We start from the raw sequence: 21,310 nt of genomic DNA, 5'->3' as shown, positions 1-21,310 counted from the left end.
TCCTAGCAGTGAAATTGCTCAATATATAATTTACATAATTGGAATCATGCTTAAATTAAAAATTCTTAATAGAGGGGCACTTGGGTGGCTCAGTTGGTTGAGCGTCTGCCTTCGGCTCAGGTCATGATCCCAGGGTTCTGGGATCGAGTCCCACATTGGGCTCCCTGCTCAGTGGAGAATCTGCTTCTCCCTCTGCCTCCCTCCACTTGTGCTCATGCACACACACTCTCTCTCTCTCACTCAAATAAATAAAATCTTCTAAAAGATAAAAAAAAAAATTACTAGAAAAAGTAATACATTTTAATGTAAAAATACATTTTCTAATTTTTTTCCTATGGTAACTCTTGAAAGTTCAGTGGTTTTGGTATTCAGATAAATAGACACCTCGTTTCAGTAGCTCATCTAGCAAAAGATGGAGGTGTTGGGTAACCTTATAAAACCTTAACCAAAAATAATCTTTTTCTTTATGAAGTCTCTGATTTTTCAGAAATACAGTTCTAAAGGGCAGTTTTTACTTGTGAAGGACAAAAATTGGTTTTATTAATTTGAAATGACATGAAGAAATATAAATATAGCAATTTACATTTTCTGATTTAACTGATTAATTTTTCTATGTACTTAAGATCTTCCATCTTTGTATCTAATTGATTTGGTCTAATGTTGAAGCAAAATGTTAAATAGAGGTTTCCTTGCATTATTTTGCCTAAATCCATAAAGTGATGGTGAAATCACTAGTCTATGAATAGACAGTATCCTTTCGCCAAAAAAGATACCTGCATGTAAAACTTGAAAATTACATATCAGAGATGACTACATAAATCTATTTATCCTGAACTTAAAGTCTGCTTTGAACCTTTGCAATTGGCTCTGTTAATCTTAGACCAGACTTTCCTCTTAGGCTTATCAGATTTGTTTTCTACTTAGGCAATTCCGTTTTAATTTATGGCTTTAAGGAACCTTGACATTTTATAGGCCAAAAGACAGCATCTGAAGAAACATGTTAATTGACTAGCTACCAGAAATACAAAAGTATAATTGTGTTTGAATGAATTTAGGGTGGGTGGTGGTTTAATTCACATTTCCTGTTAAAGCAGTGATTCTCAACTCTGGCTTGTATGTTGGAATTACCTGGGGTTATTTAAAAAATACTGAGAGCCAGACCCCATTCCCAGAGAGCCAGCACGGAGAGATTGATTGATTGATTGATTGATTGATTGATTTAGATTGTGATATATTTATTATAGAGAGTGGGGGGTGGGAAGGGCAGAGGGAGAGGGGGAGAGAGTCTTAAGCAGACTCTACACTGAGTGTAGAGCCTGACACGGGGCTTGATCTCATGACTCGGAGATCACAACACTGAGATCATCACCTGAGGCGAAACCAAGAGTTGGATGCACAACCCCGCTGCACCACCCAGGTGCCCTACATTGAGAGTTTTAAAAACACTCCACAGGAACTCTGCTGTTGTGCAGCCAGGATTAAGGATTACTGCTCCATTAGAGTTGCTTAAGGCTAATTCTAGTAAGGAGGAAGTTCGTGTTGTTCACAAAATTAAAATGCATGATAAGCTCAACCAGGGTTTTCTAAAGGGTGGTATGTGTACCAGTCGTATTACACAAGGTAATTTTACTTTTTTATTTTACTTACGTATTTGTCTTAATGTGCATTAGAAAATAAACATAAGGATCACATCAAACTCACAGTTCTGTGGATACTGCTTTGGATGAAGCTAGAGTTTTTGGGTTTTTTTTTTTTTAAGGATATGTGCCAATTTCAAAGATATTTGCCAAACTATAGAACCACATTTAAGTGAATATTTAGGTAATACGCAGACATGGCAGAGATCATAAAAATGTTGAAGAAACACAGTGGCAACTTTGGTGAAAGGCACCTACTAAAGTCTAGGATTAGAACCTGAAGTGTCAGTGCTTTTTCTCCTACATAGATTTATAGTAACTTAATTCTGGGTTTTAAAACTCCAGTGACAGACTTTGAGAATTAGAATTTCTGCAAATCTTTAAGTTTTTACTTTCTAAGATAAAGTTTCTTGACACTTAGTTCTCTTACAGAACTGTGCCTTCTAGTTCAAAATATTCTGCTCTTTTTTCCTGAGGTATAGATGATCATGTGAGAACAGGAAGGAGTGTGTGTCTGTAGAGTGTATGAGACAGAGAAAGAGGTGTAGATGGTAGTGGGAGGGGTTGATGGACAGGTCAGTAGATCACGTCGATATGTGGATAGAGAAGGGTATGAATTATAGGCCTTCACCTTCCCCAGGTACCTGTTTTCTCCCCAAACTCTCAGGAAGTCCGTAAGACTGCCACAACTCAGAATACTTTAGGAAACACTAGTTTCTGTCATTGGTAAAGTGGGTTGCTCTGGATGGGCCAATTGAAATGGGCTCCATATAGAGATATCTAGCTATCCTTTATAATAAAAGACCTCTGAGGCTCAGAGATGTTCAGTTAGGCAAATTAGCTCATGCTATAAATAACAGTTTACTGTTTTATCAATAATGTATATCTACTTCAATTATAGAGGCAGCTTTTCTGAGCAAGAGTAGCCACAGTCAACATCAAAATTATATTACCTGAAGTTAAAAATACCGTGGTGCAGTTATGTTGTAAATGTCTGTCCTATATAATTTTATAGAATGGAAGCTTCTTGCCTGGAACTGGCCTTGGAAGGGGAACGTCTGTGTAAATCAGGAGACTGCCGTGCTGGTGTGTCATTCTTTGAAGCTGCAGTTCAAGTTGGAACTGAAGACCTGAAAACACTTAGTGCTATATACAGCCAGCTGGGCAATGCTTATTTCTATTTGCATGATTATGCCAAAGCATTAGAATATCATCATCATGATTTAACTCTTGCAAGGTAATTTAAGCTTTTTAATATTCTTTCTCCCTAAATGTACCTTAAAAAAATATTTTCATTCAATTAAAAAAACGAACTTAATACACTTTAGTGAGTTCTAATTCAGTAGCGTTGCATTTTAAAACTAATCTTCAGGCTGATCACAGTTTAATTAAATGAATTAATAGTAGTGAAATGACCCTAGAGTTTAATTAAATGAATGAAAATTAATTAAATTTAAATACAGAAATGTCAGTTTTAAATTTTTATTTAAAGTGGGTTTCGAGGCTAATAGGTCCTTCTTACCTAAAGCATGTCAGTTGTCTTCTGGGAAAAACTATACTCTGGCTCCTTTATTTTTAACACCACTTGCTTTTTTTTTTTTTTTTTTTTTTTTTTTTTTTTTTTTTTTTTTTTTTTTTCGCTTTTTTTTTCTTCCAGGACTATTGGAGACCAGCTGGGGGAAGCCAAAGCTAGTGGTAATCTGGGAAACACCTTAAAAGTTCTTGGGAATTTTGATGAAGCTGTAGTTTGTTGTCAGCGACATCTAGATATTTCTAGAGAGCTTAATGACAAGGTAATAAGGAACGTTAGATGGCAGGCCAAATGTTTTCATTGAAATTGCTTTGTGTTTTAATCCCATTTAATTATTCTATGGTTTACTAAAAGTTAATACCCAAAAAAAAATCCATAGAAAAAATAAAAAATTTAAAATAGAGAAAAATAACACATTCTTCTTTCATAAGTAATCATTTGTTTGGTTCTCTGTGGATGGCCAATGTAAACATTTCTTTTTCTTGACCATCAAGGATATTATAAATAAATATGTGATCAGCATTAGAATACCTAGCTTCTGATTCCAAAATGTGAATTTTGCTGGTATCTTCATCTAGGTGGGTGAAGCAAGAGCACTTTACAATCTTGGAAATGTGTATCACGCCAAAGGGAAAAGTTTTGGCTGCCCTGGTCCTCAGGACATAGGAGAATTTCCAGAAGAAGTGAGAAATGCTCTGCAGGCAGCTGTGGATTATTATGAGTAAGTAGCACCAATGCAGTCCTGTGGCCCACCTAAGCCTTGGATCTACTCTACATTCTTTATCCAGTAATACATTTTTAAGTTTGGCAGAGGTTTTAGAATTATGGACTAGCAAGTCCTGCTGACTGTTGTAGTGTTAGTTCAGTAATAATCCCCTCCCCAGGCAAGCTTTCCTTTAAACTGTTAATCAGTGCCACTTAGTGGCAAAAACAAGAAATATCAATCATTAGCCTAAGTTATATGAAGTAAATTTAGTCTCTTATTAGAATTTCATAGGACTTTTTAGCTGTACGGGTTCCAAGATTGACTGCATTCTTGGCTTTGGACAGAAACCTGCCTGAATGATTCAGTAAAGTGTTCCCGGTTATTTACTATAATCACCCTCCATCATAGATATATATTTTTTTAAGATTTTATTTATTTAGAGAGAGAGTGTGTGTGCTCGTGAGCTCAAGGGAGGGACAGAGGGATAGGAAAAAAGAATCTCAAGCAGACGTCCTGCTGATCACAGAACCAGACATGGGACTTGATCTCACGACCCTGAGATCGTGACATGAGCCAAAATCAAGAGTGGGACACTCAACCAATGAGCCCCCCAGGCACCCCTTTCAAAGATACAGCTTTAAAATGTGGCCTATTATGGCTCTAAGCTTATTTAAAATTTTTTTGATAAAAAGAATTTGATTTATAAATCAAATCAATACATTTTTTTCTCAAACTTATTTTTTCACAACTTTTGTTATTGTTTAGGGAAAACCTTTCACTAGTGACTGCTTTGGGTGATCGAGCAGCCCAAGGACGTGCCTTTGGAAATCTTGGAAACACACATTACCTCCTTGGCAACTTCAGGGATGCGGTCATAGCTCATGAGCAGGTATAGTGCAAGGCTTTGGAGCCAGATCATTTTCTCCATCAGTGTTTTGAACAGTGATTAGATTATTCTTTAGTTTTATTATAGCTATATCTAATTAGAATTTTCTGTTTCAGCGTCTCCTTATTGCAAAAGAATTTGGAGATAAAGCAGCTGAAAGAAGAGCATATAGCAACCTTGGAAATGCATATATATTTCTTGGTGAATTTGAAACTGCCTCTGAATACTACAAGTTAGTCTAATATTTCTGTAGATAAATGTAAAATGAGTAGTTATGCAATCCTATTAAATGATAGGCTTTGGGTTTAAAACCTGCTTTTTGCATGTACTAGCAGCAGGACCTTGTGCTTCTAAGCCTCACTTTCTTCATCTGTAATGGGTAATGTCAATTCCTTGCTTTTGGTAATGTTGTGAAGATTGAATAAATTCAACACTTACTTTGCATAGGACCTGATATTGTACTTTAGATTTAATGGCAGTGGTATGACTCCTTAATATTTTTGTTAATTTTTATCTTTAAAACTAATTGTTTTTAAGTGAAATTCTAAACTTTTAAATCTTTGAAACCTGTTTAGCATGTGTGGTGTGTATATTTGTTTGTTTTTTACCCAGTTATGTGATGAAAATCAACAAGAAAGCCTGATAACAAAAATATGGCCTAGTTTTCACCAGTGATCACTGAATTTTTTTCCTCACTGTCGCACCCCCTTGTTGAGCAGTTCTCCCACTCTCCTCTGCCCATCTTTGATCCTCACTCTAAGCTGAGGCCCCATTCACTTACCTGAGGAGTTGACAAATCCAGCTTCTTCTGGGCAGCGTCTTTCTGATCTATCAATAGACTTGAAACATGGGCAGTAGCAAAGTGTACACTGTTTGAGATTGTCTAGTCAATGCTTTCTAGTTTGGAATTTTCTCTAATTACTGGGGATTGAATGCCCATGCAAACCTTAGGCAGAAGCCAGTTTGAACCACAGATACAGTGATTGATTTGTATTTTATTGTTAAAGAATCCAATGTGAGAGAGTTTTGGATAGTTTGTCATCTAAAACAGAGGTAAGATTGCTTTAGGTCCATCTAAAAAACTAGAATGTCATCCCATCTTGCTCTAAACATTGACCAATGCTTAATATTTGTTGGTCGGTTAGTTAAATATGAAATATCCTCTCAAATAAAATATATTACTATATAAGGAGTATGTATTTTGATTTTAAATAGAAAAGTTTCTTATATTTTAAAGCAAAAGACATAGAAATGTCTTAATTTAAATGATCTACTTGTATTAAAATACTGAAAAGTTCTGTAATAAAGTGGAGGTGACTATTTGACTAAAAAGCATGAGTCTAAAGTAATGAAACTTTCTCCCGCTGCCCACTCCATAAGTAGGCTAGAACTCAGAGAAAAGTCTCCTTTAGAATTGTTTTCAGGACCACACAAGAAGACTGTCTTAACATTTTAAAGATTTTTTTAAAAATTTTATTTATTCATGAGAGACAGAGGCAGAGGGAGAAGCAGACTCCCCGCAGAGCAGGGAGCCCGATGTAGGACTCGATCCCAGGACCCCAGGATCACAACCCAAGCTCAGGGCAGACACTTAACTAACTGAGCCACACAGGCGCCCCTGTCTTAACATTTTAAATCTATATCCTTCAGGATAGAAAGCAGTAGTTTGGTAAACCTACTTTAGCAATTGAATTTGGTTCCAGAAGGACTTCTGAACATTAACAAATTAACTGTACCCTCAAAAGAATAATGGTGTGCCAGAAAGATACCCCAGGATCTGAAAGCAAATCCAAAAGTCTTCCAAAAATTTTTGAGCGGAGGCAGTGTTAGAATAAATGTATAGTCTCCCAAGGTGACAGCTTTGAAGGTATTATCATTAAATATGTAATTTTAGGTTTTTTTGCTTAAAGTTATCATATTATTATATTTTTTTTTCATATAATTATAAATCATATGAAATATTTGTATTATTTGGCAGAAATTATAGGAGTCATTTAAGTTATTGGATCTACAACATCTGTAGGATTAAGCGCTGATAATAATAACAGAACAGTATTAACATTTATTAGCATCTACTGTGAACAAGATGCTATTCTAAGCACTTCATGCATACTAATTCATTTAATCCTCACAAAATCCTGTGAGGTGTTTTCCGTACTTTACATATGAAGAAACAGAGAGAGGTTGAGTGACTTGCCCCATTACAGAGCTATTAATTGGCAAAGTTGGGATTTGAACCCAGTTTGGACCTAGGGTCCACACTCTTAACTGCTACACCAGCTTCTCATTGACAATTCAGTGAGTATTAGGTAGAATTTGGTTAATGTTTAAATATGGTATTTAATATTTTTCATGAATCGGTGACTAATAATCTATACATTAGAATTTTAACTAAGTATTTTAAGTTTTGACAAAATGCAAAGACAACAGTATGATTGCAAAGAGAGGTTATGTGGACAAAATTCTCTTCTAAGTTATCGCTACTACAACTGGGACAGTCTTTTTTTTAATGTTACAAATACTATATTATATAATCTGTAGAGGTAGTTGATCTCATATGTCCATACTCCTTTCTGAAGAATTAATAGGACTCTCAAATTTATTCTTAAAGTCTGGATTTGGTTTTTTGTTTCTAAGACATCTTTTCATTTTGTCTAAAAGTAATGGAGAAAGTATGGGATATTAAACTCTAAAATAGATTTACTTTAAAGGCAAGAGGAAAAATGAGAGCTTTATTTTATGATTATTATAGCCAAAAATAAAAATGATCATTGTGTAAGAATTCATTTCTTTTTTTAGGAAGACACTACTGTTGGCTCGACAACTTAAAGACAGAGCCATCGAAGCCCAGTCTTGTTATAGTCTTGGAAACACATATACTTTGCTTCAGGACTATGAAAAGGCCATTGATTATCATCTGAAGCACTTAGCAATTGCTCAAGAGCTAAACGATAGGTAAGTTATACACCTTTTTACTATAATTACAGTAAAATATAGATGCATTATTGAATCCCTAGGGTTTTTCCTTTGTTTTTGTTTCCTTTGTTTTCTTTTTTAATTCTTTTTCAAGGAATTTCTTCTGTTTTAGTCACCTCCTCTCTGTATTGTTTGAAGGGCTAGCATGTCTTAGAAGGTTAGACTGGTCCATATAGCCTTGAACCAAGATAGTAAATAGGTCACAAACTCAATTGCCTACAGAAGTTCTCCTGACAAGATCAGTGTGGGAATTGTGGTCAACTTACAGGTAAGGCCCAGTGTAAAGGACACAGCTGTTCCTCAGCTCCAGCTCATTGTTTCTAGGCAGGACCGAGGATCTGTTATGTCCTTATACTCCTCTTTTTTAAAGAGAAGCTGGAAGTCTTGAGTTTTATATGAAATCTTCTGATTTTTCAATGTTGATGGCTATTTAAAAAAAAAAAACTGTATGAGGGGCGCCTGGGTGGCACAGCGGTTAAGCATCTGCCTTCAGCTCAGGGCGTGATCCCGGTGTTCCGGGATCGAGCCCCACATCAGGCTCTTCCACTATGAGGCTGCTTCTTCCTCTCCCACTCCCCCTGCTTGTGTTCCCTCTCTCGCTGGCTGTCTCTATCTCTGTCAAATAAATAAATAAAATCTAAAAAAAAAAAAAAAAAAAAAAAAAAAAAAAAAAAAAAAAAAAAAAAAAAAAAAAAAAAAAAAAAAAAAAACTATGAAAAAGCAGTGTATCTGTGCAGGCATTTAGTCTATGATGTTTGCTTTAGGAAGACAGATTTTTACTTCAGTATGAAGAAGAACGTCTCTGTAGTTGTTCAAAATGAAGTATGCTACTTCTAGTAAGTTCTCTCTCCCCAGTGGAATTCAAACATGGACTGAATGATTACCTGGGCTATCATGGAAAGAAAATGGAGTCGTTTAACTAGAAGACCTATCCCTGAGATTTTATTATTTCATAATAAATTGTATGTTTTAAAGGAATATTTCCCATTTTAATACCTGACTCTGAGTTCAGTATTATCAGGGCATTCTAATAAGTCTCTAGTGTTAAGATAGAATGTTCCTTATATGAAAGACCAAATAAACCCAAAGCATTATTTATACCTTTAATTACTGCTAGATAGCTTTTATTCCACACGCAGCTCTCTTTCAGATAACTGCATGTTAGTTTTGAACTGTTTTGTAGAATCGGTGAAGGAAGAGCATGTTGGAGCTTAGGAAATGCATACACTGCTCTAGGGAATCATGATCAAGCGATGCATTTTGCTGAAAAGCACTTGGAAATTTCAAGAGAGGTACGAAACTGAAACACTGCCATCTGTGCTCTTATGATTCACAAATTAGCAGGGCAGGGTGGAGAAGCCCTATTATTTCTTTAGATTGCTCCTATATGACCTGGTAATAAATTTAACTATGTTATTCCCTTGGCATAAGAACTGCAAAAAGCATTTTGAGATACAGATCAGAGGTCTGTTTGCATTGGCCCAGCTGTGGGAAGACAGGAAATTAAGGCCACTCATGGCGGAATGGAAGGATTACTAAAATATGCCCTCAGTCTCTACATGGAAAAATAGCATGGTATAGAAAGAAAAACATATTTTGTTTTGTAAACATGGTTTTTATAATCAAGGATTGGTTCCTGTTACAGTTCTGCCACTTTCTGGCTATTTGAGCTTGGAAAATTCTGAGCCTCATTTCTCTCATTTAAAATGGGAAGAATAATATCTACCTTGCCAATCATTGTAAGAATTAGAGATAGTGTATATAAAAGCACCTAGTGTAATGTCTAGTGCTGGCTTAATGTACATTAACTATTATTATGGAATGGAACTATTACTATGGAATGGAAAAAAAATAAGGAAATTTTAATCATGTGATGCCAAGTTAATGTGTCACAGAATAACATACATTATTATTAAATATGATTTTAGAAATTAAAAGCAACTAATATTTAGAGAATGAATTGATACAATGTAATTAGCTTTCCTATTGCCATATTTTAGAAATTTCCCTTTTCTTTAAAACAATTATTGAAAAAACCCATTTCATTCAGTCTCTTAATTCTAATATAACTATTTTCATTTCTCTATATTTCCTTCCAGTTTTAAGTTCACAACATTTTCAGCTAATCTTCACCATTCTTTGTCTTTAAATACTACTCTAAAATATAAATTCTTGTGGTTGTAGGTTGGGGATAGGAGTGGTGAACTAACGGCACGACTAAATCTCTCAGATCTTCAAATGGTTCTTGGTCTGAGCTACAGCACAAATAATTCAATAATGTCTGAAAATATTGAAATTGATAACAGTTTGCATGGTAAGTAATAGGTCTTCAAACCCAATTTCTTTATCCTCAATGGCATTTATATTACGTATCACATGTTTATATATCCAGAGAGAATATGTAACATAGGAAGCTCAACTTTTTATAATACCTTTTTGCTTTATGGCAGTCTTATTGATTTATCAATATAGAATACAGTATTTTTAGCTGTTATCATGAACTTGGGAATGGTAAAGATATGATTTTTTTTGTAAAAATGCATTTAAATCCTCTAGGCTCTCTCAAAAATTCAAAATATGAAGATGACAAAATTAAAACATATTGTTTGGTTATTTTTAATTCAAATGTTTTTACATATTTGATTTTTGTTTAGCTCTCCCATTTTTTTTTTTAAGCATTTTATTATTTATTTATTTGAGAGAGAGAGTGGGTAATAGCACGCAGAGGGAGGGAGAGAGACAAGCAGACTACACTGAATGTGGTGCCTGATGCAGGGCTCCATTTCACGACCTTGAGGTGATGACCTGAGCTGAAATTGAGACTCAGACACTTAACCGGCTGACCCACCCAGGCGCCCCTCCCATTTAATTTCTGAGGTGATCTCTTAGTATTATTACTATATTTTTAAAATTCAGAAAACCTGGGAAATTTTCTTCAGGTCAGCACCTACAGAAAGCTTTGGTTTGACATTGCTACAGGGAAAGACATACTTGAATGTCTCTGTTTCTACATGAAGAAAGTTGTACTTTTTTTTTTTTAAGTAAGCCTTATGCCCCATGTGAGACTTGGACTCATGACCCTGAGATCAAGAGTCTCATGCTCTACTGACTGAACCAACCAGGTGTCCCCAAAATTCTACTTCTGATTAAAGAAATAAAAAGGGACAGTATTAGAATCACATTTTTTAATACTCTAGACGTGATTGTGTGTGATCCATTTTACAGATCTGGCCGAAGCTTTAAATATTCTCAGTCTGATAAAAGTTACCAATACAGATTAATGTTTTGAACTTGAAAGTCAGTGAAAAATCGAGCTTTCATCTCTCGTTTCCTTCTCTAAACCCATATAAGGAAAGGAAGAAGGAAGAGAAATTAGCGGCTAGTCATCTGATTAAGACTTTGAAAGAACATTTAGTGAAAGATTCTGAAGTATGGGCTATGTATGGGACTGTGTGCTTTGCAACTGAATAATGGGCTGAAAAGTTTCTCTGTGCTTAATTTTCAAGTAGGGTATGTTGTAATAGTTCTCATATTTTAACAAACTATTACTTGTTCTCATGGGCCCCTCTAACTGTAGACCCATTTTTTTGTTCCCACTTATAACAAAACTTGAAAATAGTATTAATGTTAATTTCTATACTTCTTCACCTTCCGTTCTCTGCTCAACTCACTCTACTCGGGCTTTGGCTCCATCATGACACTGAAACCTTTTCAAGGTTACCAGTGATCTCCATTTTACCAAATCATTGATCAGTTTTCAGATGTCAGGTTACTTGATTTCTCAGCAATATTTCCTACTGCTGATCATTCTCTTCTCAAAATACTTTCCTCATTTAGCTTCCAGGATTACCCTCCTTTTCTGATTTGCTCTCACCTCACTGGCCACTCTCAGTCTTCTTTATTCTCTCCTCCTCATCTTTCCATCCTTGAAATTTGTAGTGCCCAGAGATTAGTTCTTGGACCTCTTCTTCCTTCCTCCTCCCCTCTCTCCCTCCCTATTTTCTGTCTATCCTATCCTTCCTTCCTTTCTGATTTTAACTTTTTCATCTTATCCTATACTCTAGATCAGTGCTTCTTTTTCTTTTTTTTTAAGATTTTGGGGTTTTTTAAATTTTTTTTTAAAGATTTTGTTTATTTGTCAGAAGAGAGAGCCACAAGCAGGGGGAGTGGCAGGCAGAGGGAGAAGCAGGCTCCCTGCTGAGCAAGGAGCCCAATGTGGGACTCGATCCCAAGACTTTGGGATCATGACTTGAGCTGAAGGTGGACACCTAACTGACTGAACCACCCAGGCGTCCCAAGATTTTATTTATTTATTTATTTATTTGACAGAGAAAGGGAGCGAGCATGAGCCAGGGGAAGAGGCAGAGAAGCAGACTCCTTGCTGAGCAGGGAGCCCGACACAGGGCCTGATCCAGGAACCCTGTGATCATGACCTGAGCTAAAGGCAGACATTTAACTGAGCCACCCAGGTGCCCCCTAGATCAGTGGTTCTAATAGAACTTTCTGCAAAGATGGAAATATTGTATATCTATTCTGTCTAGTATAATAGCCTCTAGCTATATGTGGCTCTTAAGCACTTGCAGTGTGGCTAGTACAAAAGAGGAAATGAATTCTTAATATTATTAATTGTCATTAATTAAAAATTTAAAAGCCACATGTTGACTAGTGGCTACTATATCAAACAGCACAACTCTAGATGATTTCATTCAGTTGGTTGGCTTTTATATCCTCTATATACTGATGATTTTCAAACTGATATTTTCAGTCATAATTTTTCTCTTATGTTTGAGATTCACATATATAACATTTGAATGTCTAATTGGCATCTAAACTTAACATGTCCGAACAGAGCTCTTGTTTTTTCTTCCCACACATGTTCTCCCTCCATCTGCCACCATTCATCTAAGTGTTCAGCCCAGAAACCTATAGGTCATCCTTGTTCCCTTTCTTCCACTCACTTCCTACATCCAACCTATCAGAAACCCTACCTTCAAGATATACACCTGATCTCTCTTACAATGTACACTGCAACAATCTTAGTACAAGCTACCAACACTTCCCAGTAGGGTACTAGCCTATCAACTATTTCTCTTCCATTCTCGATCCCTCATACTGACTTTTTCACACAGCAGCCTGAGTGCTCGTTTAAAATGTAAACCATGTCATGTTATTCATCATTTCAAAACCCTCCAGTGACCTCCCATCACACGCAGAACCAACTCCTCAGTTGTCAGTGGGGTTAAAAGGCCGTCTGTAATCTTGACCTACTTCAGCATCGCTTCCCACCCCTCCCCCTTTGCTCATGGTGGCTGCATGAAGACAGGTATTTTTTGGCTCCTTTTGTTCATTGCTGTATCTCCAGTGCCAGGAAAAGTCTGCTGGCTAAAGGAACTGCAAGGAAACATCTATTTCTGGTGTGGCTCAGGGTAGAGAAAAGGAGTGTTCCTTAAGAATCTGAATTCATAAGCCTGCCATCATACTGGTTTGGAATTTGATTTATTCTGCCAGCACAGTGTAAGAAACCCCAATCCACTGAAGTGCTTTTGGGTTAGAAATGCTCCTAGAGACTTAGCAGAAGACCAGATATTTTCTGGAGGAAAGCATCTTTAATCCAGGCCTATAAAGGTTCACGACAACAAAATTACCAAACACATAAAGAAACAAGCCAACATGAGTAAGAAAATAAACAAAAAGCAAAATTAGATCACCAAGATCTTTTCAGATGTTGGAATTATCAGATACAATACAAAATAACTATGGTTAAAATTTATAGAAGTAACAAAATTGAAACAAAGGAATAGCAAAAACAATCAGGCAGATTTGAAGAAAATAATAGCTTATATTATTAGTGCTTGCTATATGCCAGGGACTGATTTAAATGCTTTTCCTGTTTTAACTCATTTAATCCTAACATCTCTAGGAGGTAAATTTCTTTTATCCCTAATTTACAGATGGGGACATGGAGGCAGGAGAGGTTAAGTAGATTTCCCAAGGGTTACCTACGTAGGTAGTAAAAATGGGAGTTAAGCCTAGTCAGTCTGGCTTCAGAGTCTATGTCTTATCTGAGATTTGTCTTAATGTGATTTTAACATTTACCTCTCAATAACCGATAGGTAAATCTCAATCAGGAGTCAGATATCAGTAATAGAGGATTTGACAAGCACAATTAATGGGCTGGATCTAATGAAGCATCTTTTACATTGTGTGTTTGACCTATTAATGAGTTGTAAAATCAGTTTCAGAGGTTGCAACTATTATTATGCGCGCTTGCGGGCGCACCCACACACTAATGGGTTATCATCATGATAAGAGCAAGTACTGTTGTGTGAAGATTTGTTATATATTTGTGTATGTGTAGTCAGGTTGTAATGCAAATGTTTCTTAATATGTGTCACTATTAAAAAGTGAAAAACATTGGGGCACCTGGGTGGCTCAGTTGGTTAAGTGTCTGCCTTCGCCTCAGGTTATGATCTCAGGGTTCTGGGATTGAGCCCCACATCGCATCAGGCTCCCTGCTCAGAGGGGAGCCTTCTTCTCCCTCTCCGTCTGCCTGCTGCTCCCCCTGCCTGCTGCTCCCCCTGCTTGTCCTCTCACTCACTCTCTGTCAAGTAAATAAATAAAAATCTTTTTTTTAAGTGAAAAACATTGATTTAATGGACATACAGAATATTGCACCTAGCAACTAAACAATTCAAATTCTTTTAAAGCATTCATTAAACACTTGGGAAAATTTGACCACATGCTATAAGCCAATAAAGCAAATCTCAACAAACTTGAAAGAATCTGTATCACATAATATTTCATGCTCTGAACATAATGCAATTAAACTAGAAATTAACAAGAAGATAATGTAGAAAACATACTCATTTGAAAACTTTCACACGCATTTCTAATTAAGTTATGGGCTGGAGAAGAAATGGTAAATAAAAGTAGAAAATAGCCAAGGACTTAAATTCCGTGTTGTGGGATAGGACTTACACCGGTTCTTAGAACAAAATTTACATTATAATTAAGAAGTAAAAAGGCTGAAAAGTGAGTTGAATCATCTAGCTTTTAAAAAAGTAAAAAACTCAAAAGAAAGTAGAAGGCAAATATTAGTAACAGAAGTTAATGAAATTAAAAAAAGATTCCATAGAGAGACTCTTGAAAACTACAAATTTGGTTCTTTAAAAAGATAAACGAAACTACAGCAAGATTTTTTTTTTTTGAGTGAAAGAAGGGGATGTAATATAGGTGCAGTAGAGAATAAAAAGATTAACAGATTATCCTGAATAATTAATGACAAAATATTTGAAAACCTAGGAGAGATGGACAATTTCTAGAAAGACAAATTACTAAAATTGAATCTAGAAAAAAAAATCCAGTGGTAGGATGCAATGTGAATGGCATCCCTAATGCTTAAAATTAAGAAATTTGATCAGTAATATAAAATCTTCCCACTGTGAAAATACTCAGCTGAGGTGATTTTACAAATGAGACCCACCAAACATTCAAGAAGATTGATTCCGGGGCACCTGGGTGGCACAGCGGTTAAGCGTCTGCCTTCGGCTCAGGGCGTGATCCCGGCGTTGTGGGATCGAGCCCCACATCGGGCTCCTCTGCTATGAGCCTGCTTCTTCCTCTCCCACTCCCCCTACTTGTGTTCCTTCTCTCGCTGGCTGTCTCTATCTCTGTCGAATAAATAAATTAAAAAATCTTTAAAAAAAAAAAAAAAAAAGAAAACCTAAAAAAAAAAAAAAAAAGAAGATTGATTCCATCCTTCCACAAAATTTTGTAGATAACTGGAAAAGTAGGAACACTTTATCTTTCTGAGAACAGTGTAATCTGGATAACCACACTAGACAAGAATAATATAAGAAAGATAAATTACAAGTCAGTCTTTACTCGTAAATATAGATGCAGAAATTCTAAACCAAATATTCGCAAACCAAATGAATTTAAGTAAACAGGAAATCAAATGGATTGAACATTAGAAAATCAACTAGTGTAATTCACCAATGAACATAGTAAAGGAGAAAATAGCCTAGATATCCAAATATATCAGTAACTCTATCAAATATAAATGTTTCATTAAAAGGACAGGAATATCAGACTGGAAAAAGAATAAAATCCAACTAAATGCAAGAGGAATATCTAAAATGTAAGGCTAGAAGTAAAATGTAAGCCTGAAAGTAAAAAGGAGAGAAAAAGATATACCACTGGTAAAACAAATCAAAAGAAATTTGGTATAGCTATATTAATATTTCTACTTTAAGGCACAGATCTTGTTAGAAATGAAGAAGGTCACTTTACAGTGGTTAACAATTCAGTTCACCTGGAAGATAAAAGCCTTAAATTTGTGTGTTGCCTCGTAAGCATAATAATAATAGCAAAGCTTCGGTGCGTACATGAAGCCAGACGGACCAAGCTATAAGGAGAAATGGGAAAATCCGGAATCATAATGGGAAGTTTTTTAGCACACGTCTCTCAGTAATTGCTCACATCAGAAAACTAAATATTGTAGAGGATGTCTGTTTTCTTCAAGCTGATACACGTTCAGTGCACTGCCAAGCAAATAATGACAGTTCTTTTATGTAATTTGATGAGATTGTTCATGAATGTATATGAAAGAAAAATGGTCTGAGAAGTCAAAGCCAAAACATTCCTGATGAAAAACAAGAAATAAGTGCTTTCTCTACAGACAGTAATTATGACAGTGTGCTATTGGCATAGAGACAAACAGACCAGTGGAACGGAATATAGAGACTATACTTCTATTCCTTGCATATATGGGAACTAATATTCAGATAAATATCTTGACGGACTACAGATTTAAAAAAGAAAGATGGATTAAAGCAATAATAATTATGATGGCTAACACTTGCTGAATGCTTACTATTTACCAGGCAGTGTACTGACCCCTTTATAGGTAATGATGCAGTTACCATCACACAGTGCTATGAGGTAGGTACTGTTCTTTCCAGATGAAAACTGAGTCACAGAGTGGTAATTGCCCAAGGTCATACCACAAGTGAGTGCCTGGTCCGGCTTTAGAGTCCTGCATCCCCAGTCAGTATGCTATAAGGCCTCTGAAAATAAAGGAGTGTGTCTTCATGATATGAGAGAGGAGGGGCGCCTGGGTGGCACAGTCGTTAAGCGTCTGCCTTCGGCTCAGGGCGTGATCCCGGCGTTATGGGATCGAGCCCCACATCAGGCTTCTCTGCTAGGAGCCTGCTTCTTCCTCTCCCACTCCCCCTGCTTGTGTTCCCTCTCTCGCTGGCTGTCTCTATCAAATAAATAAATAAAATTAAAAAAAAAAGAGAGGAAGGCCTTCTCAAGACAGAAATAAATCATTAAGGAAAAGCTTGACATGGAAATTAAAAACTTCATTAAAAGAAATCATGAAGAGATAAAACACAAACTGAGAGGACATTGCCACACATATGATTAAAAAAGGATTCGTATCCTCAGTGTACAAGAATGCCTATAAATTAAAAATAAGACAGATAACCCAGATAAACAGTGGGCAAAATGATGAACAGAAGAAACACAAATAGCCCATAAATAAATGAAAAGATAAATTTAACTCATTTAATCAGGGAAACCCACAGTGAGGTAATACCGGAAACCTATTAGGTGATCTGAGACTATCAGTATTGAAATGTGGGTAATGGAAACTCTTAGTGTTGACAGTGATAGAAATATGTCTAGTCTCAAGAACAATCTGGCAACAATCTGGGAAAGTTGAGGATGTGCTAAGCATACGACCAGCAGTTCCATGGTGCTGATACCCAAACTGGAAGAAACTCTTGCTCATGCCACTAAGCTATATTTCCAAGAATTTCTGTAGTAGTACTTGCTTATATGATAAAAAAAAAAAAATCAGAAGCAACCTATAAATCTGTCCCCAGTAGAACAAATAAAGAATGTCCTAGTCCTAAAATGGCAATGAAAATTAAACTAAATTCTTGGCTGCATCTCACAAACGTAAAGTTGCTCGAAGGAATCAAGTGAGATGATATAGTATGAGAGCATTTATTTATAATATCATAAGCTATATTGCTTAGGGATCTATTCATATGTAATGAAAATATAAAAAATTATAAGGAGGAGGCAAGTTATAGGGAGAGTCACAGGAGGAGTTAATGTGTTGATAAGAGTTTATTTCTTAAGCTGGGTATCAGGTATCATATACTCATGTCTTTAAAATATTTTTTAATCTTTAAAAGATTGATTGGATATGAAAATCCTCCATTTTAATGAATATTGAAAAGAAATTTGAGAACCTTTTTATTTAACTGTATCATCTAATGTGATCTTAAAATGGAAATGAATAACTTAAAGAAGAGTAACAACAGGGGCACCTGCCTGGCTTGGTCAGTAGAGCATGTGACTCTCAATCTCAGGGTCATGAGTTCAAGCCCTACGTTGGGCATGGAGCCTACTTTAAAAAAAAAAAAAAGTAACAGGATAGTATGAAGGATGTTATTTTGATTCTTAAAATTGAAGGCCTAAAACCTTTTCTTTAGGTTTTTACTTAAAATGCCCTACAGTTTGTTTTTCTTCTATAATCACTTTAGTGTTTTTTTTAATTTGTACTTTTTCCCAATTTTACTGAGAAATGCTTGATATACAGGACTAAGTTTAAGGTGTACAAGCATGATGGCATGATTTACATACATAGTGAAATTATCACAGCTAACATCCATCTTCTCATATAGATAGAAAAGAAAGAAAAAAGGAAAAAATTTCTTCTTGTGATGAACACTCTTAAGATAAACCCTCTTAGTAACATTCTTAAGTATCATAGAGCAATATTAACTGTAGTCATCATGTTGTCCGTTATATCCCTAGTACTGATTTACCTTATAACCAGAAGTTTGTACCTTTTGACCACGTTCCCCTTCCCTAATCCCCTCTGCTTCTGGTAAACCACAAGTTTGATCTCTTTTTCCTAGTCCAGGTTTTCTTTTTTTGTTTTTAGATTCCACTATAAGTGAGATCATACAGGGTTTGTCCTTCTCATTTTTTTTTTAAGAGTCTATGTGGATAGTATAAAACCAGTTATTATAAAACGTCTTTTCTAAATTAAGGGATAATGTTAGTAACCAAAGTTAGTTTCCAACCAAAATGTAACTTCCTTACATCAAAGCATTTTAGAGGGAGTGGATATGCTATTTTTATGTAGTTGGTATGGAAAATTATTATTCTTAAAAGAATACATGTTTGTACATGTCTCCTCCTTCCATATGGGCTTGGGTAACAGACTTTAAAATTGAATAACCTAGTGATGCTGAATTTGTAATCTTAAGGGCTCCCCAGTTTATTTGAATTAATATTCTTTTTTACAAAGGTGCACGCCCCAAGTTTGGACGCCGACACAGTATGGAAAACATGGAACTTATGAAGTTAACACCAGAAAAGGTTGGCAGCTTTTATGTTTTAAATTTCTTGAACTGTTATAATCAAGTATTTAAATAACTTTTAACTTAAATGAATAGTTTAAATAAACCTTGTCTTGTATAGGTATCACTTTAAAATTTTCCTTTAGAAAGAATCAGAAAAAAAGTACAGTCCAATAAGAATGTGTATAGTATGTTGCCGTCTGTTTAAGAGAAGCATCATGCAGGTATATCCTATGTGAATGCATAAAACCTTTCTGAAGGAATATGTAAGAAACTTGCTAACGACCATTGCTTCTGGGAAAAGTACTGGGTGTCTGGGTTAGGAGAGATATTTACTTTATATATAGTTTGAACTGTTTGAATATTTTAACATGTATATATATTTTTTTAATTAAAAGAAGATCAGAAAAATTAAAAAAGGAAGTTTTTTGGGGTTTTTTTTTTCCAACTAAGTACTGGCAACATTATTGGCAAGGTTATGATACTGATGATCAAGCTCGTTTTTCTGGCTACATTTCTTAAAAGCATTTTCTTAACTAACAAGTAACTTTTTATGCAAGATCCTATCTGGGCTTTTTTTTTTTTTTTTTTTTAACAGAGAAGGGAATTTATAATTAGAAAAAGCGTTTTTTTCTTTATTATTTTTTATTGTTTGTTTTAATTCCAGTACAGTTAACATACAGTGTTGTGAGTTTCAGGTGTACAATATAGTGATTCAGTACTTCCATACATTACTCAGTGCTCATCAAGCTAAGTGTACTCTTTAATCCCCATCACCTAGTTCATCCATCCCCCCCACCCTGAAAAAAGGTTTTTGAAGAAAAAAATCTAGGCTGCTTTCTTACACCTTCATTTAACTTAATTTTACATTGTAAAAGTAGGCTATTGTTCTTTTTATGGTATATTTTATAAAATGCTTTTTATAAAATAGGTTCATTATAACTTTAGAAAATTTTAACAAGGAAATTAAAATTACCAGTAATCCCACCTCCAAGTGGTAACTACAGTTATTAACATTTTGGTATTTATTCATCTTGCATTTTCATATGAATACTAGTATCATACTTACAGATATTTTATAATGCACAGTTAATATATCATTTCCATGTCAATTGACATTTTTTTGTGGGAATAGTTTTCATAGGATTAACATCTAATTGATTTGAACTTATATCCAGTATTTTTTTTTATTCCAGTTAAGAGTTGTTCAAAAACTCTGAAGGACTTCATCATTTCCCCCAATAATCTACCTCTTATCTTCAGTTCTCAGAGCTGTCCAATCTGCAAATTATTCTTTTAAAAAAACTTTTAAGTCAATTTAGGTCTCTTTTTCTTACTCTTATAGGAATGTACCAATAAGTAGCAAAATTAATCTGCTATCTTATGCCTAGCTCTGTAGTGGTACTAACCGTAGATTCCATTAAGAAGCTAACCAGATTCAACCCTGTAATTTTCCAAGAGCCAAATAATGACAAGTTTTATCTTTGAAATATGTTTGGAATTAGTTCAGTTTTCTCTTCCTCATCATAAAGTCACATGGAGTTCATTATTTCATTACTCTCCACGAAGTAAAGAAGCGTATATAAAGAAAAAAGACGTCTGTGTTAGAGATGCTTCTCCGGAAAGAGTGAGATTGCAGGGAGCTCTTGAGGCCCTGGATGTCGAAAAATGCCTTTTTGCTACTCTCACATTTGATTGGTAGTTCTGCTTACTATGGAATTATTGGTTGGAAATAACTTTTCTTCATAATTTTGAGGACATTGTTTCAGTCTGTATTCTTCAGTGTTGTTGGGAAGTCCAAGTATACAGGAAACATTAAACATTTTTCACATTTCAAAATACTTGGGATTTAGGTGGGTTTTATGTTCTAACATGTGGGGCCATTTACTTTTTCTCAATTCAGTAGACCCTGAAGTCCACTCTAGCAATAGTTTCCTCTTATCTGTGTAAGAAAAGCAAGGGGGGGTGCTTCATTTGATGCAGATAGCTGGCTTGGTTCACTCGCTAGCTGCCTGTCTCACTCAGGTATGGTAGCCTCAGGGCAGGACTTGCTCTAATTTGTGCCTCGTGATGTAACTGTGAAAAAATGTGTTTTATCAAATTATCAGTTATTACATAACATAGATCTTTGGACTTGCAAACACTTAAGACTGAAATGTTAAAGCTACAAATGTCACATAGCTACTGTAC

General features: G+C 35.4%; 1 protein-coding gene across 7 annotated transcripts in view; it reads left to right on the top strand.

Annotated features, from left to right (window-relative positions):
• GPSM2 (G protein signaling modulator 2) overlaps window positions 1–21,310 on the top strand; it is a 102,126-nt gene that overhangs the window by 62,091 nt on the left and 18,725 nt on the right. For all 7 annotated transcript variants that reach the window (XM_008703982.2, XM_008703983.2, XM_008703986.2 and 4 more), the window contains 9 exons: window positions 2,653–2,874; window positions 3,295–3,430; window positions 3,747–3,889; window positions 4,640–4,763; window positions 4,877–4,992; window positions 7,560–7,715; window positions 8,920–9,028; window positions 9,921–10,050; window positions 19,069–19,139. In XM_008703982.2, the coding sequence (XP_008702204.1) occupies window positions 2,653–2,874; window positions 3,295–3,430; window positions 3,747–3,889; window positions 4,640–4,763; window positions 4,877–4,992; window positions 7,560–7,715; window positions 8,920–9,028; window positions 9,921–10,050; window positions 19,069–19,139 (1,207 nt within the window). The remainder of the gene's footprint in view (window positions 1–2,652; window positions 2,875–3,294; window positions 3,431–3,746; window positions 3,890–4,639; window positions 4,764–4,876; window positions 4,993–7,559; window positions 7,716–8,919; window positions 9,029–9,920; window positions 10,051–19,068; window positions 19,140–21,310) is intronic.

This window comes from Ursus maritimus, unplaced genomic scaffold (assembly GCF_017311325.1).
Source record: "Ursus maritimus isolate PB19 unplaced genomic scaffold, ASM1731132v1 scaffold_12, whole genome shotgun sequence".
Classification (NCBI taxonomy): Eukaryota; Metazoa; Chordata; class Mammalia; order Carnivora; family Ursidae; genus Ursus; species Ursus maritimus.
Note: the sequence above shows the minus strand (reverse complement) of the source record. Positions and strands in the feature narration are given on the sequence as shown.